The sequence below is a fragment of the Caenorhabditis elegans genome, chromosome X (genome assembly GCF_000002985.6).
Source record: "Caenorhabditis elegans chromosome X".
NCBI classification, from domain to species: Eukaryota; Metazoa; Nematoda; class Chromadorea; order Rhabditida; family Rhabditidae; genus Caenorhabditis; species Caenorhabditis elegans.
Window position 1 is genome coordinate 10625728 of NC_003284.9, and position 15424 is coordinate 10641151.

The 15424-nt window shown below is 33.0% G+C and overlaps 1 protein-coding gene across 1 annotated transcript; it reads right to left on the reverse strand.

Moving 5' to 3' along the window:
• Nucleotides 1-790: 790 nt before the first annotated feature.
• Nucleotides 791-3080, reverse strand: M79.2 (Phospholipid/glycerol acyltransferase domain-containing protein). The gene is made up of 10 exons (NM_077380.3): nucleotides 2993-3080; nucleotides 2832-2943; nucleotides 2725-2778; nucleotides 2549-2670; nucleotides 2260-2347; nucleotides 1975-2206; nucleotides 1704-1926; nucleotides 1280-1386; nucleotides 1114-1231; nucleotides 791-1061 (listed from the first exon to the last, which is right to left on the reverse strand). Exons 1-10 carry the CDS (start codon nucleotides 3076-3078, stop codon nucleotides 878-880), a joined length of 1326 nt encoding a protein of 441 aa, NP_509781.2. The 5' UTR covers nucleotides 3079-3080; the 3' UTR covers nucleotides 791-877.
• Between the last annotated feature and the right edge of the window lie 12344 nt (nucleotides 3081-15424).

Genomic DNA, 15424 nt, shown 5'->3' on the forward strand with positions numbered 1-15424 from the left:
TCTACTAAAATTCTTTCACATTTACATATTAAGTCTACTAAAATTTCTCCCATCCTATTTTTATTTAAACCAGTCGTTAAAAAAAATAGCTAAAATAAATCCAAATACGAAAAAAAGTTGAAAGTAAACTTTTGTAGAGTTTTTTGCGTGTCGAAGAACTTTGAAAATAGTAAAGTTTTGTGAAATGCGCAGAACAAAAACTGAAACTAAATGGGAACACACAAAAACACAAGAGAAGACGAACATCGACAAAAAAGTTGGTAGTAGCTGCTGGTTGGCGAGGAGAGGATAATATCCCGAACACGCCAATAGAATGAAGAGGGACAAAAAAGAACACAACAAGATGTCGATGCAAAGGACGAATTATTCCTTTTTTCCTTCCATTTTTGCCATTGCGTTCATTCGAAACAACTTCTGGAAAGGAGATTCCTAACAAAGTCAGGATTGAAAAGAACGACGTAGTACATATCTAGTGAATTTATTGGTTTTTTAAAATTGCATACACATATACCTTAATTTTTTTTATTATAAAACCCAAAAACGTCGCCTCTCATTTAAATTCTGTTTTCCAGTTACAATGTTTTTTTTAATTGAAAAAGAGTGAAATTACCGATATTTTAATTTTTGAAAACTTTTTGAAAGTTTTTATTTAAAATTAATTTTTGAGACGCACATCTGTGTGTTATTTTTTCTATTTTTGTATAGTTCATTTTCATCAGTATTTTTTTGTGTAGGGCCGAATAGCAAAACGCAGTTTTTTTCGAGTTGATAAAAAATATTTTCGAAAAGTATTTTAAAGTTTTTATTATGAAGACACGTTTTGGTTGTTGTTTTAATTTTCAATATGATTTAATAACAAAAATTACAATGTACAAATTCAGTTCATAGCCGGTATCACATTTTCCTCACACTGGTTCTCCGAAACAGATTCGAAATCGTCGATGCTCAAATTATCACTGCTTCCTCCTCCACCAGATATCCCACTATCACTATTATTTCTGCTTCCAGAAATATCATGCTGAGTTTTGAGGGTTTCCTTCAGTTTATTCCTTTCTTCTTGTCTGGAATGAGACTCCGTTTGAATTATTTGTTTTTCTTGATGGGCTCACTCACTTATACCAGAGACTTCCTCCATATTCACATGATGGAATTCCGGCTGCATTCGCAATGACTTGCTGAATTCTAGCAGCAAACAGAGAATTATTTTCATGTTCTTTTCGTACTTCCATAGCTAAAATTTTTTTAAAGGAATTTTACATAAAATACATCAAAAACTCACGAAGATATTGAATGTCATAGACAACTGCCCAGTTAAGCATAATTCGAACTAAGTATTGGAAAAATTCGTCTTCATACCAAAAGCCATCTCCAAACTCTGGGGATTGCCTTAAAAAATAGTGGTTATTACAAAAAAAATGTTGAAAATTGTATTAACCAAACAGCTAATAACTTTGAGACTCGTTACCTTTTACTTTCAGAAAACTTAAAAAAAAAAGGTAATCTAGGAGAAATTGCTACTAACTGTCAGAGAATAAAAAATTTTGACTTAAAAAAATTAAACTGATATCTTCACATATCTGCACAAAAAAATACAATTATTCTTAGAACTTTTTTTTTAAATTTTTGTTAGATTAAAAAACAGTTAAGTCAATTTGAACTGTCAGCTTTCAGTTTTCCGAGGTAAAATACTGAAAAATACTCACTTAATTGCAACTGGATAGATATTGACATTTTCTTCAAAAATAGCTTTTCTGAATTGCAGCACCTTGCTGTTGTTTGAACAATATCCTTCCGGAAATAGTAACACTGGTCCTTCTCGTTTAGCAATTTTCATAACTTCAGCCAGAAATCCCTGTCTCTCATTACTGCATTTTCTTTCCAACCAAAGTGATGGGCATAGTTTCTCAACCAAATGTTCAATGATTCCTAAGTACACAAAAAGTTAACAAACAACACGTAAATAACAATAAATACCAATGATTCCTTTGTGTTTTTGGCCAGTGACAACGTATCCATATGAGCTTCCGTGTGGTGTTCCAGCCCATAAAATTTGAATATCATTTGGGGTTAAATGATTCGAAACTGCAACTCCTGGTTTCTTGGGTCTGAATTGTGGGTTTCTGTAGTTGGCAACTAGTCCCATACTACCACAAAACAATCGACAGTATACGATAGCAACCCATGTTTTTTCACGATCCGATAGTGTCTGGAGTTTCAAGTTTGATGTACAGTAATTGTTCTATAAATGATGAAACTTACTCGGAATGCGGTTTGAAGTCCAGCAAGTGCAACAAAAACAAATGATGTGAGGAGTAGACAAACTCGCACAGGCATAAGGAAAAATATTCTGAAACCATTATAAAATTTAATGTTGAATAATATATTTGAATTAAATAATATGCAGATTAAATTTTGTTTCAACATTTACTGCGTTAACGTAAGAAAATTAGAAAAATTTTGATTTGCGAATTGCGTTCTATTTTTTTAAATATAAAATTTGTATTCAGTTTTACAAAACATAACTTTAAAACTGGAAACAAGTTCTCACCTAAAAATTAATCCGGCAAAGAAAATTGCCTTCTCTGTTGAATTCCAATTCTTCTCAGGCATCATGCCTAATAGAGTAGGCCGTATCGTAGGAGCTGTTTGAAAGCATGGTCCAAGATCAGTCTGTAATTAGTCCAAACAATTAACCAATAGATTATAAACTCAATGTTAACCCACATCAATTATCCTCTTCACTCGTTCTTCAGCAATTTGATCTGCCGATTTTTCACTCTGAAAAGTCAAAACATGAGTCACCGGAAGATCCAAATGTCGACTTCACTTACCCTTTGTTCTTCACTCTCTTCATTCTCATATGTGTTTTCAAGTTTTTCTCGTGGGAAATATCCTTGAATCATTGCAACCACGTGAAGATACCATTGTGGAAGCACTCCCCAGCTGATAACATGTTTGATTTTACACAACGTCAAGTGCGTCTACGACATACCTCAGACCAAAGAAAATAAGGACGACTGTTGAGAAGTAGGTCAGTGTTATACAACTGCCATAAAAGTAAAATATTGAAAGTAACATATCTGAAATTAAATTATGAGATGAAAATGTGATTTAGAAACCAAGAAAATCAATATAAACATTTTATAAAAAGAAAAAAAACGAAGGAGGCAAGTGGAAAGAAACAAAGTTTGTTTAACCAGACAGAGTCACTGAACTGTTGACCCTGTCTCAAATAAACCACAAAAACCACATGAATACACATTTATTCATGAAAATGATTCAAAAAATGGCTGTTCATAAAAGGTTGAAGGCGAGGAAAACTTAAAAATTTCAATGAAAAAGTATTGAGGGCGGGCACTTGAGATCTAATGGTCATTTGACAGTTGGTCTATCAATAATGATTGATAACCACTATTTTTAAACTGAAGATCAAAACTAACAATAATAAATTGTCATTGGGAGACCAAAATCACATTTTATGATTCAAACTAGAACGCAACAAAAGAAAATGAAGAAAAGAAGAGAAAACTTGCAAACTTAACATCAGTTGTCGCTAATAAATTACATATGAAGAGAGCACTTTGTAGGTTAGTCGTGGTCCGCATGAGCCGGTCGTACCAGGTTCACCTCCCCATTACACTCTCTCTCTCTCTCTCTCTCTCTGAGAAAATAAGAGGGTCATCTGAGATAACGTATGATGGTGGTCTCTTCTTCCCAGCACAGAAGATGGAGAGACCAAATGGGAGGCGGAGAATGTAAAAGGAATCGTTTTTCGGAGCTTTGAATTGGCACAATTATGAATTCAAGTCGGAGAATGTATGCTTCATAAAATTTCAATAGTCAAATAATTATAAATTGGAATAATGTGGAGAAACAGTTAATTCTAAAGCAGAAAAGTTTATGCTGAATTGTGTGTACAAAGTTCATAATGTTGTGAGAGAACAATTTCTCAAAAAAAGACGTCATATTTCGACTATCAGACTATGATGAAACATAAACTGAAACATGTTTTCTTAGAAAAAAATTTCAAAAAATTCTTTCTATAGGAAATGCTCAAGATTTTGGCATCTTCTTGACATCTAGCAATATATTTTAACTGTACAGCGATTTTCAAAGTCCAAAATATATTTAAAAAATATCGTTTTAAATACAATCTGTTCTTTATCTGAAAGATGTTCAATGCAGCAATCTCTAAAATTTACAATCAGTAATGCAAAGATCGGTTAAATTTTCAGATCATATTGATGAAACAAGACATTTGAATGAAACAAACCTCTAGAACAGTTTTAAAAGTGTATACAGGATTAAATATTCACAAATAGAAAGTTTCCGCAAAAATAAAAAATATTTACATTTATAGCACTTTCTTATCGCTAAGAACAACTGAAAAGAGAAAATGAAAATACTATTTACAAACATGAACAATGAAGGGTAAAACGTTTATTTTTCTATCAAGACAGACAATCTGACCCAGTAAAGATCCAAGGAGATGAGTGAGTCACCTGACCTTTTTATGATGTCAACATTTTCAGAGTGTCAAAATACCAGTTTTGTCACGTGATTACTAATGTCGTCCTTGTAAGGTTGGGTTCAAAGTTTTATTATCAAAATCTAGTTCAAAATTTCTATATTTTGCTATTGTAGGTTTAATTTGAAAACAAAGCAGACGTGATTGTGTGAAAATTGAAAGAAAAATTAAAAATTGCAAGATCACGGTCAAGACCTTTGCACATATAAAATTATTAAACAAAAGGAAAAGCCGCGTTGATTGTTCATAAAATCTAGGAAATTTCTTGATATTGAAAGCAACCCATATCTTATCATTCAAAAAGGTGCTCGGCACGAACTATCAAATTTTATTTGGGTCAAAGTTTGCAACTCAGTGCACATTTTAGACAGATTAGGAAGTGAGACTCTTGATAAGTTAACTGCCAAGAGGGAATAGTTAGTCAAACAAATAATAGAATAAATTTGTTATCTTTTTGGGAGAACTGAATTAATTTTTTTTTTTTTCAATTCGAGAAAAAATGATTTATCAGGAACAAAATAAATAAAGCTCTACTTTGATCATTTATTTAAAAAAAAACTCAAAATAATGTGATAAAACCAATTTCTTGGGAGTGCATGATTTTATATGACGTTACTTGCTTTATAGGACTGAATCCTAAGAGAGGGAACAATATTAATAGAGAAAATTAGGTAACTTTTCTGTTAAATTGTTTTAAAAAAATGTATTCCACCTTTTGTAATTTACAAGAATCATTCCATGTTAAACATATTCCCATTTTCAAGAACAAGTACGTTTGTTGTTTTTCCCTCACATTGATCTCTGGTGTATAGATGAAATAGCATCATTATTATTACTGTCAGAAGATGAGGATCAGTTGTTTGACATGTGCTTGTTTTGTTTGTCTATTTTGTGGAGTCAAAAACTGGAAAAAAAAACTTCTGATTGTTTTTCAAAAATTGTAATGGTTAAAAGTTCATCAGTCCAGAATTCACGTGAACGAGAAACAAATCAACAGTGTGAAGCAAAAACAGACATGAATCTTTGTCCTTGATAAAAATTTATAACTTTCAATTTATTTCTTAGCTACTGTAGTATAAATGCTTAACAAGAATGTTATTTGAGTACAACTGTACCTGGTATCAGTTTCGCACGTGTTAAGATTTTATGGATCATGAAAGAGATTACGGAGTTTAAAGGTTATTGCGAACAAATTTTGAAGACGTGAAATAAATTGAACAATAACTCATTTAAGCTGCGGATATTTTGAAATCACTACTGCAGTTCTCTCAAATTTAACTATGTTGAAATTAGCGCTTGATGAAAAATATCAAATTGATAATTTGCTAAGTAACGTTAGACTATTTGCTTAGACTACTTGTTTTGCAAGAAAACTATATTATAGGCCACTGGAAAAGTTAATAGTGTAATGCTTATGCATACAAGTAATAAGACTCAAGAACATTTCAAACATTAATCGTCAAAACTTAAAAAAAATATTATTTACGGTGTACTTTAAAATAAAATTTGAACATTTGAAAAATTTGAAAAATTGTATAAAATCATTGAAAATATATTCAGGAAGAAAATCAACACTATTGAGGATTCTAATAACAAAAATAGCTTCCACTCTCAGATGATTACCAAATTCTTCTATTAGACTACTTTAAAAAAAGTTACATTGCATTGAAATTTAATTTATCAGAACAAAACTGTCAAAAAGTACATAAAATGAACAAAATGATCAAATTGACAATCAGTTCAGCAGTGGAACGATAAACAAATATTTTCTACTCGTTCTCTATTTTATTAGGGAAGCACCAATTTTATTTTTGTTATTCTTTCCCGGAATAATCATTCGAAACGTGGAGCCTGATAGTGATAAAAATTGTGCATCTTGCTGCGAACGTACTCACTATGTGGTATGATCGACAGTAATTCTCAATTTATCAGTGGAGGAAATAACTGATTTCCGATACATGTCTTCGATCTATCTTCTAATCTTTATTTAAACAACTAGGCGTGATGGGAAGAATAACTATTCGGAAGTGAAAAAGAAAAAGAAGATGATTGGAATTCGAAGACGTTTGTCTTTGACAAAATGTGATATTTGAAAAGTCTATTCAACAGATTATGAAGTTTTCATTGGAATATTGCATAGCGTGGAATTACATATTACATATTAATTGAAAAAAGAAAGCTTTGGTGCACTGAACACCTGGTTACTTGGCGACAAGGCTTTTTAAAACATTCAGTTTTTTTGTAAAAACTTCAGTGGTCACAGCATTGCCGAATGGAGTCAGAAGAAGAGAAACTTTGTAGAAAAAAACTAGAAGGTAAAATTTGTGAAAATTCAGTAACTTACAAGTTTTGCTTTTGTTAATGGAGAAAAGTTTATAAAGTGGAGAAATGTTCTCTATTACACTTTTTCCCGAATTAAGTACTTTCACACTTTTTTCCTGCCACTGACCCTTTTCAAACGGTTTCCAAAAGTGCAATCGCGATAATTCTAAACGGCCAGATTGTGGAAAACTTGATGATGATTCAAGACCTCCCACAGTTTTTAGGTACTTTTCTCCGACTATTTCCATCTTCCCTTTTGCAACATTCAACGTACACCCAGACACACACATGGTGATTTTATCCTAACATGAAAAAGTGCGACACTGTTTTGTGTCCTTTCTCAAAAAAAAGGCCGTATTGTGTTTATTTCTGTGTCGATATTTTGTTTCTTTTTTCATGTGATACATGTATCACAAGTTTCCCAAGAAGTTTCAAATTTTCAAGAATAGAAAAAAAATTTTCAGCAGTTTCAATTTAGAGGTACCAATATTCATTGGAATTCGCGGCTTCTGATTAATGGTAGAAAATCATTTCACGCACTTGAGCATGCCTAAGATTTTGAGGAAGTCTTGTCAAACATTTACAAGTGAATAAACACTTGATACTTATGTAGTAGTAAAAAATCTTAGTGACCGTAAGAAATACGTATTTTAGTAAAACTTTAATTCAAAAGTGTTCGATTTTTTGGTTTTTAAGAAAATTTAACCGTTTGCGGGTAAATAGAAACTTGACAAAATATGATTTGTTTCAATTTTTCCAATGAACCAGGTTTACATTTGTATGCAGTATAGAAAACGTAAATGTTTTTGACAATTTATATACAAAGAGCATGTGTTCAGTAAGAATTGGTTCAAAACTAGGCATAAAAACTATATTTTTGAAAATCTTGAAGCTAATTTTCAAGAGATGACTTTCAATAGCTGTTTCGTACAAGATGCTTACTTAATATTCATTTACCAGATCACTTTGAAATTTTAACTACGTTAAATGTTTCACTCAGAACCATTGCGTTCCAGCTTTCAGGAAACGATTGAAAAATGTACCAACATTAAAAAACACTTATTCTCAGAATCAATTATGTCTTATTTGATTTTAAATTTAGTTCTTATTTTTCAAATTTCACAACAATACATAAAACAGTCGTTTTGAGATTTTCATTGTTTTATTTACCATTCTTTACGATTTTGTGGGTTATTCCTGAATCCAGCTGTGATTCTGTACCAGCTGAGATATTGAGCTGAAATGTCTTTTGTGCTATCCGGTACCCTACTCATCATCTCACAATTCACAGCTGCAATATTTACCCTTTAGTTTGGAAGGTTATTATAAAAACGCTGTAATACCCAATGTCTTCATTCCCACATTTTACAATAGTCGTTTTGTTCAGACCAATTCATGACATTTATATGACGAAGCAATTTTATCCAAATACTTCCCATTCCTTAATGTCAGCCAAAATTGAATGCATGATACTTACTCTTACATAAATTTTGTGCGCTTCTGAAAAAGATTCGAACTCTTAGTCATTTTTCTATTGCTTAATCACAAAATTTTCTACACTATAAAAAAGTGCAAGAACGTAGTTCAGGAGAAGCTATAATTATGATAAAATGTGAATGAAACATCTATGGTTTTCTGCTAACAAATTTGTAATTAAAACTTCATGTTTCTTTTTTGAGATTTTCTGTTCTCTTCTTATGTTCTAAACAAAAACTGCGTCTATAAATTGAAGACAGACAGTTGCAGTGTTCCGAAAACTGCAATAAGTTATTTAGACCTATGAAGCGTTTAAATAATAAAGCCATTATGCCAAATGAGCGTTTTTTTATAATTTACAATGAAAGAGTTCTAAGATCCACAAAATCAGAAAAACAAACCAGTTTAAAGCTTATGTACAAAATGCGAACATTTTTTGTCAGAAAGATACACTTTTAGAATTTCAAAACAGTCAATTGTATCAAATCTGACACAGCTTTTGTTAAGTATTCACATAGTTTTATAAATGTTTGCTAAATGCTAAGAAAATACCAAAAAAATGTATTGCTAAAAAGTCTTATGAACCCATTATTTTATTGAAAGTTCTCATTCTTTACAACGATGATGTATAATGTTGAATCTGAATGTATCACCTTTCTGCCAGATTTGATACCGTATTGTGAATATAGTCATGAACCGAACTCGTTTTTTAAAAACCAAAAATTAACTATTTTTGCATTTTTAAAATCCCAATTTTTCAAATGTGTCCAAGATACAAAATAATATTCACGGAAAAATTAATTTTCAGAGTTTTTTTTTTCGAAGTTACTTTTAGTGAATTTATCGTCAATGTCATTTTTGACCGTACTAATTTTATAATATAATGATTTTTCTGAACTATTAGTTGTAAGCCCGAACTTGTGAACATGTAAACATTCAAAAAGTTGCTAACGTAAGCATATTTATTGATAGCGGTGTCCATAGTTTTGATAAGAAAAGTACTTGAAACTAGAACTTCATTCCGACAAAACGAATAAGCGTGCAAGTTTTGTCCCAGTTTTTAAACATAATGTGCCATATGTTCACTTATTCATCTAGTTGACTCGCCCCGTATCCATTGTACTTTGTCCAGCAACTTGGTTATGATTTTTTAAAGTTTTGTTATGTTTCTAATGTTTTTGATTGAACTTTTAGAAAAACAACTTTTGCCTGCTCATTTGCACCTGCAAAACCATTGTTGCTCAGAAAACTTTGAGCACGCACTCTCTGCCGGAATCGTATGATTAAAATATTCAATTTCTTGCCTCCCGTACACATATACATACACACCTTCATGGTGCCGCAATCTACTTTCCTTTTCCTTTTGAAACGGGGTTGTTGCACTTTTATATCAAATCTCGGATAAAAGTTCACTACTCGTTTTATAATAAGTAATGATTAAAGGGAAAATAGTACGTTTGTTTTGTAATTATTGAGGACTGGAAATCATGAACTTTGTCCCAATGTTTGTTCTGTTCTTTTTCAACTTCATATTTCAAGATTCTGACTCAAAAGCCAGTTTGACCACCATGACCACAAAAAGTGTGCCGTCTGATTTCTTACTTCTTACCAGCTATTGAGTGCAAATGTACTCCCTACGAAAAAGTAAAAATTGCTAGGCGATTGTTGAAAGATAAGAACGTTGAGACTTTTCCACCCTATTTAATAATCCTTCTGCGCCAATTCTCAAATCTTACTTGACTGGCGAACTTTTTTTTCCATTTTTGATGCACTTCCTGATTTTTTCAATGATGTTTTTTATTATTTTACTATCTTTCGAATTATATTGTTCATTAACTGTGAAAAATTATTAAGAAAATACAACTTCTGGATATTGACACACAAGTTGCGGGATTTGATAAAAGGAACACACTCGGAGCAAAATCATTTTCATCAAAAATCAACAAAAAACACAGCTTCCGGTCAAGGAAGTGATAGAAGAGTAGAATAAACAGTCTGCGTGGTACGTGATTTTTTTAAAATTAAGCTCATATCTTTTGAACTCTCTATCGCTTGTTGTGAAAACTAAATTTGAATGAAATACTATTCAAAGGAGTAGGATTTGGTGTTTTGCATCAATGGAATCAAATATATTATACGACGACTTAAAATTTAGATAATTGCTAAATTTGCTAACGTATGTTTCCAACTTATTTGTATATATTTATTCAACCATTCAAAAAATCATCACTGAGCAAGAGACAGCTTATTGCAAAATTCTGTTATATGGGGCCACGTTGATAGTGAGTATAATACGTAGATTTAAAAAATCCAATTCACTTCAAAATCCAACTCCTTGCTAAATATTCATTTTATTCACCTAATCTTCGTTGTTCAAAGTGAACATTTAAAACTGAAATTTAATATATTCCTCTTTGTACTTAATGCTCAGAATACATATATAAATTAATCAGACAGTTCTTACTTTGAATGCCGAAAATATATGAATTGTTTGTCCAGCTGTTTAGTCTCACACTTTCAAGAGTTCTCACTCAATCTGTTGCTAAATACTTTTTTCGAGAAAAAAGTTGAAATTGTTCATTTCTATTTACGCATTTGTTTTTTTTTGCAACTTTGTTTTTTTTTTCTTCAGAACTACATAGAGTAAGACGTTTTTGGGTATGCCATGTAATTGTATTCCAAATTATTTATCATTAAAAAAACACATGTTTAATATCGTATAGCGACAACTGTTTCAACTTTCTGTACGAACACTGGAACGGCGTATAGTGTAGCATCTCAATTGTTTGAATTTTTAAGCTTGAAGACTGAAAAAAACTTAAAACCTCTAGAATTTAAAAAGAATAAGCTAACTGTTCATTTAATTGAATTTTTTGAATTAAATTTTGTTTGTGTTATACATACTTCTCACATTGGCTGTTCCCTGACAGGCATCCATGTCTCTTTTAATGTTGTTCTTCGTTTGAACTAAAGCTCAGAGTTGTTTAAAGAAATGTTTGTTGCTCGGACCCCTCGGGTTTTTGTTGTCCTTGCCACTGGAAACTGGCACCGGCGCCCGCGGAAAGCGTTGTTGTGGCGTGTAGAGGGGGTCTAAGGGGCATGTGGGTCTATAAAGGACGCATGTTCGATAAGAACGTACACAACCAGTGAGAGACCGCTGACGATGGCAAAGAGGTAAACAACCGTTCAATAGAGCCTCTGTGCTATCCACGACCTGGAACGGCGCCCTCTCTCTGGGAACATCAGCAGGCTCTGTCATCTTTCTGAATGTATGTTGCGAAAAGCGCGATCATAGGTCGTCGTCTGGGCGGAGCAACGGGCGCTCGCGGACGACGCCGTCTCGCTTTTAGAACGGCCGAACATCGCGCTAGTGGCCGGCACCGACTGATACTGGGCATGGGGGCCGGCGCGGCGGCGGCGGCAGCGAGAGGGGAGCGAGCGTTTTTGCTGAAATAGTACGCGACATGGCGAGAATTTAGCCAAGCCACCAGCATTCGGCTCCTCGGCATTTTCTGAGTGGAAGAGACGCAGAGTGCAGCAACAAACAATGCAACTATGGGAGGTTTTGGCGCGAGGCGAGGGGGGTGAAGCGCAGCAGCGACCGCCGCCGAAAACCTTCACGTATGCGTGCGTGGTGGGAGGCGAAACATCACGTCGGAAGCAGAGTACTAGAGAATAGTGAAAGAAAGAGAAGAGAGTGGGATACAAATTACTCGGCATCGCACGCACTCTTCTATTTCTTTTCTTTTTCTTCGTCCTCCGCGCCGTCCCTCTTCACATTCGCAACAAAATGTCGCGAATCGTTGGAGGTATGGGCAGAAGGCAAATGAAATTGAGAAGCAATATGGAACACACGTTTGTGAACTGGGATGAAGATGAAAAGACGATCAGAAGCAAATGTTGACAGACACACAAAAGAGCAGAGTGTGAATCGCAAGAACATTTAAAGTAGAGATAACTGGGGCAGAGACACGAGAGTCATGAACTTCAACAAGGACCACGGGGGCATCATGAAGTGTCCACTAAGGAGCAAAAGCACATGCCTAGGACGACTCGATACCTTGTACCCTCTTGTTTATCTTCCTCGAATTCCACCCTCAACCACCAGAAATGGCTACATTTTGGAAAGCTTGTACTCTCCGCCCCATAGAAGAGGAACTTTTAGCCGCTGGTCAAGGAAAAGTGCTCACAAGAGCCACACTGAATGTTGCATGACGCTCAGGCGGCCTAAATCCGATCTCATTCCTTGTTTTTTTGTCTAAGCATAGAAATTATTCATACATTTATCATTGCATGAAGTGAAAAGGACATCTTCTTTTTTTTGCTCGAATAGTTTTTTTGCGTCTGTTTGCTTATTCCGCATGTTCAGCGAAGTTTATTTATTTTAGTCGGTTTCAAGTATAATTTCCAAAAACTATTTTTAAATACGTAATTTTTCATGTTTTCTTTGTCTCTGATTGGTTGCCATAATTTTTATTGAATTGCTTTGATAATTATTTTTAGTGGGCATACAAATTTAAAGAAAACAATCAAAATAAAAATAATATATTTTAAAAAATTAAATTAAATAAGATTGTATAAAGTAAAAAGATTTTATATAACAATTTTTAAAAGTGCATTTACTCACTTCATATTTTTACTTTTCGCGTAGTGCAATTAAATTTGAATTTTTAAAAATGTTGAATATTATTTTGTCATTTTTCCAAAGAAAGCAGTCAAGATTATCATTTACCTTATTAATGCTAAAAATGTACTTTTTCTCTTTTTTTTTAATAATATAATATTCCGGAAGCATGTTCAAATTAAAAAAAAACATGCTATGCTATTAGAGATGCCGTTGAGTTTTTAAAATTCCATTTAATTATTCTTCTCCATTAGATTTTTCTAAATATAATAGTATTTATGTATATTGTTTTCTAAACTCAAAAAATTTGCATGCTGCAGTGTTATTCTCAATTATATCTACTATTAAAATTTTCTAGCTGGTCAAGAGTTGATAATCCGGCTAATCAAAAAAGTAGCAAGGGACTACGCGTAAATCGCCAAGCTTCTTCTCTGTTGGTCATTTCTTCACTGCACATCAATCTCAACCCGGTACCCTCAATTTTTCACCTCCATTCTACATCTACTATCGCAACAGTAATATTTCAAAATGAAGAAAGGAGGGCGTTGTTTTGAAAGGTCGTTTGCACCAACAAAAGGTCCTTGTTCAGTTGCCACGATATTTTGAGAAATTAGAGTCCTAGAATATTTTGCAGTAGCATTATGGAAAAAAAAATAGTTTTCCAAAAAGCAGAAAACTGAAACGATGAAAGTGAAGATAATTCAAATAAAAATAAACTATCCGTTTGTCCAGTTTCCGTACTTATTTAAAGGTCACTGAAGAGGTACTAAGTCTATTTCTCCTTTTTCTTTTTCTCCTTTTTTTCTCCATTTTCTCTTCCGAACCAATCATATGTATTGTCTCGCCCTTTTATTTCACTTGCCCTATGTTGACAAAGTTTTTATTGTTACATTGTTTTTTGTTTTTTTTTAAGTTTTTTTTCGATTCAGACAAAACTGCTGACCGTTCTGTCAGAGAAACATTTTGCCGATGACGTCATCGGGCTTCATGTTCAATTTCATTATTCAGCATTTGTGTTTGTTCTCGAACCGCGTTATCGGTTTCTCGTTCGTAAAGTTCGAAACGCAGTGGAAAAAGTGCTCCAGTTTTTAGGCGAGTTGATTAGAATTACCCTGTATTCCTTGTAAACCAGGATGATAACGAGACATTGAAGAACACCATTTCAACGTCTCAAGTCAAGATAGGCTTTTCATTGCTTGAAATGTTCATGATTTACTTTTTGCGAAACTGACAAAAGCGTTAGGAATTTCACTAATAGATTTTCAAAATTCTAATAATGGAATTGTTTTTATTGTAAAGCTACTAAAGTAGTGTTTGAAATATTTGTATCTCAAAACGGTCAAAAAAACAAATATTAAAATGAGATCTCTTGAAAATTTTTTTATAAATGTTTAATAGCAACTTAAAATTTTTAATAATAAGAGCTCATTTTAGCTAACATCACCACATCTACTAATTTTTACTGTGTGCAAGAGGTCTCAAGTTTATTTTTATTAAAAAACTTCTTTATTTCGAATCTAGAAATATTTTCAGTCACAGAGTGCACTAATTTGGTAAAGTCTTCTGCTCCCATCTTAAAGTACAACACTGAGAAGTCGGCAAAATTAGAGCTTATGATGAAATCAGCAATTCTAACTCAACATTTTGAACTGTTTTGAGATTTTTATAGATTTTTTAAGAATTTTAATTATGAAATTCGGTCTTTTTGAGCTATGTCTTTAAAAGAATTACAAATTCTGCTACTATACCAGTTTACATTTCATTTACATTGAAAAAGTTCACAAAAGGGAACCTGCAAAAGTGCAAAATTCTATTTGACCTTTATGTGGTTATGGTTGCATATGTATTCTGGGATTAATTAATTGGTATATCTGTCCTTGAAAAATTAGCATTCTCATGTCTTGTATGTATTTTATTTATTCAATGACCGCAAAAAATTTTAAGAAAGTGTCTGAATGGCTCGTGTGGCTTTTGTAAAACACACCTTCGCTTATAGACTTTCAATTTTGAATTTCCTGGCAGCGCTTCGTCATTCTTTCCTTTTTCCTTTTCTCTCGTTTTCCACTTTGAAAACGAAACGCGTTTACCTCTTACATATTCGCACTCTTTCTCTCTCTACAGGGCGCTTGCCTTTCGGTATTGTTTGTTGCGAAACACAACATGTCTGGTCTGTTCCGCACCTCCGCGACAGATAATGTTGCCGTTTTCATCCGCAAAAAATCCATCCTTGGATTGTAATATCTTCTACACCTTCTACAGTCTCATCCAAATAATTTTTTCATGATTTGTGATTCTCTTTTCACGTCCTTTTTTCTCACGTCACGTTATCAATAATTATTTTATTCTGTTCGGCTTTACGTTTAGGTTTTTTGGTTGTTTGAAGTATATTTTGAAAAAAAAAACCATTCGAAACTCAATGAATTTCAATGAAGGTCAGAAAATGTTAGCTTTTGTTAAAAATGTTACAAAGGCAG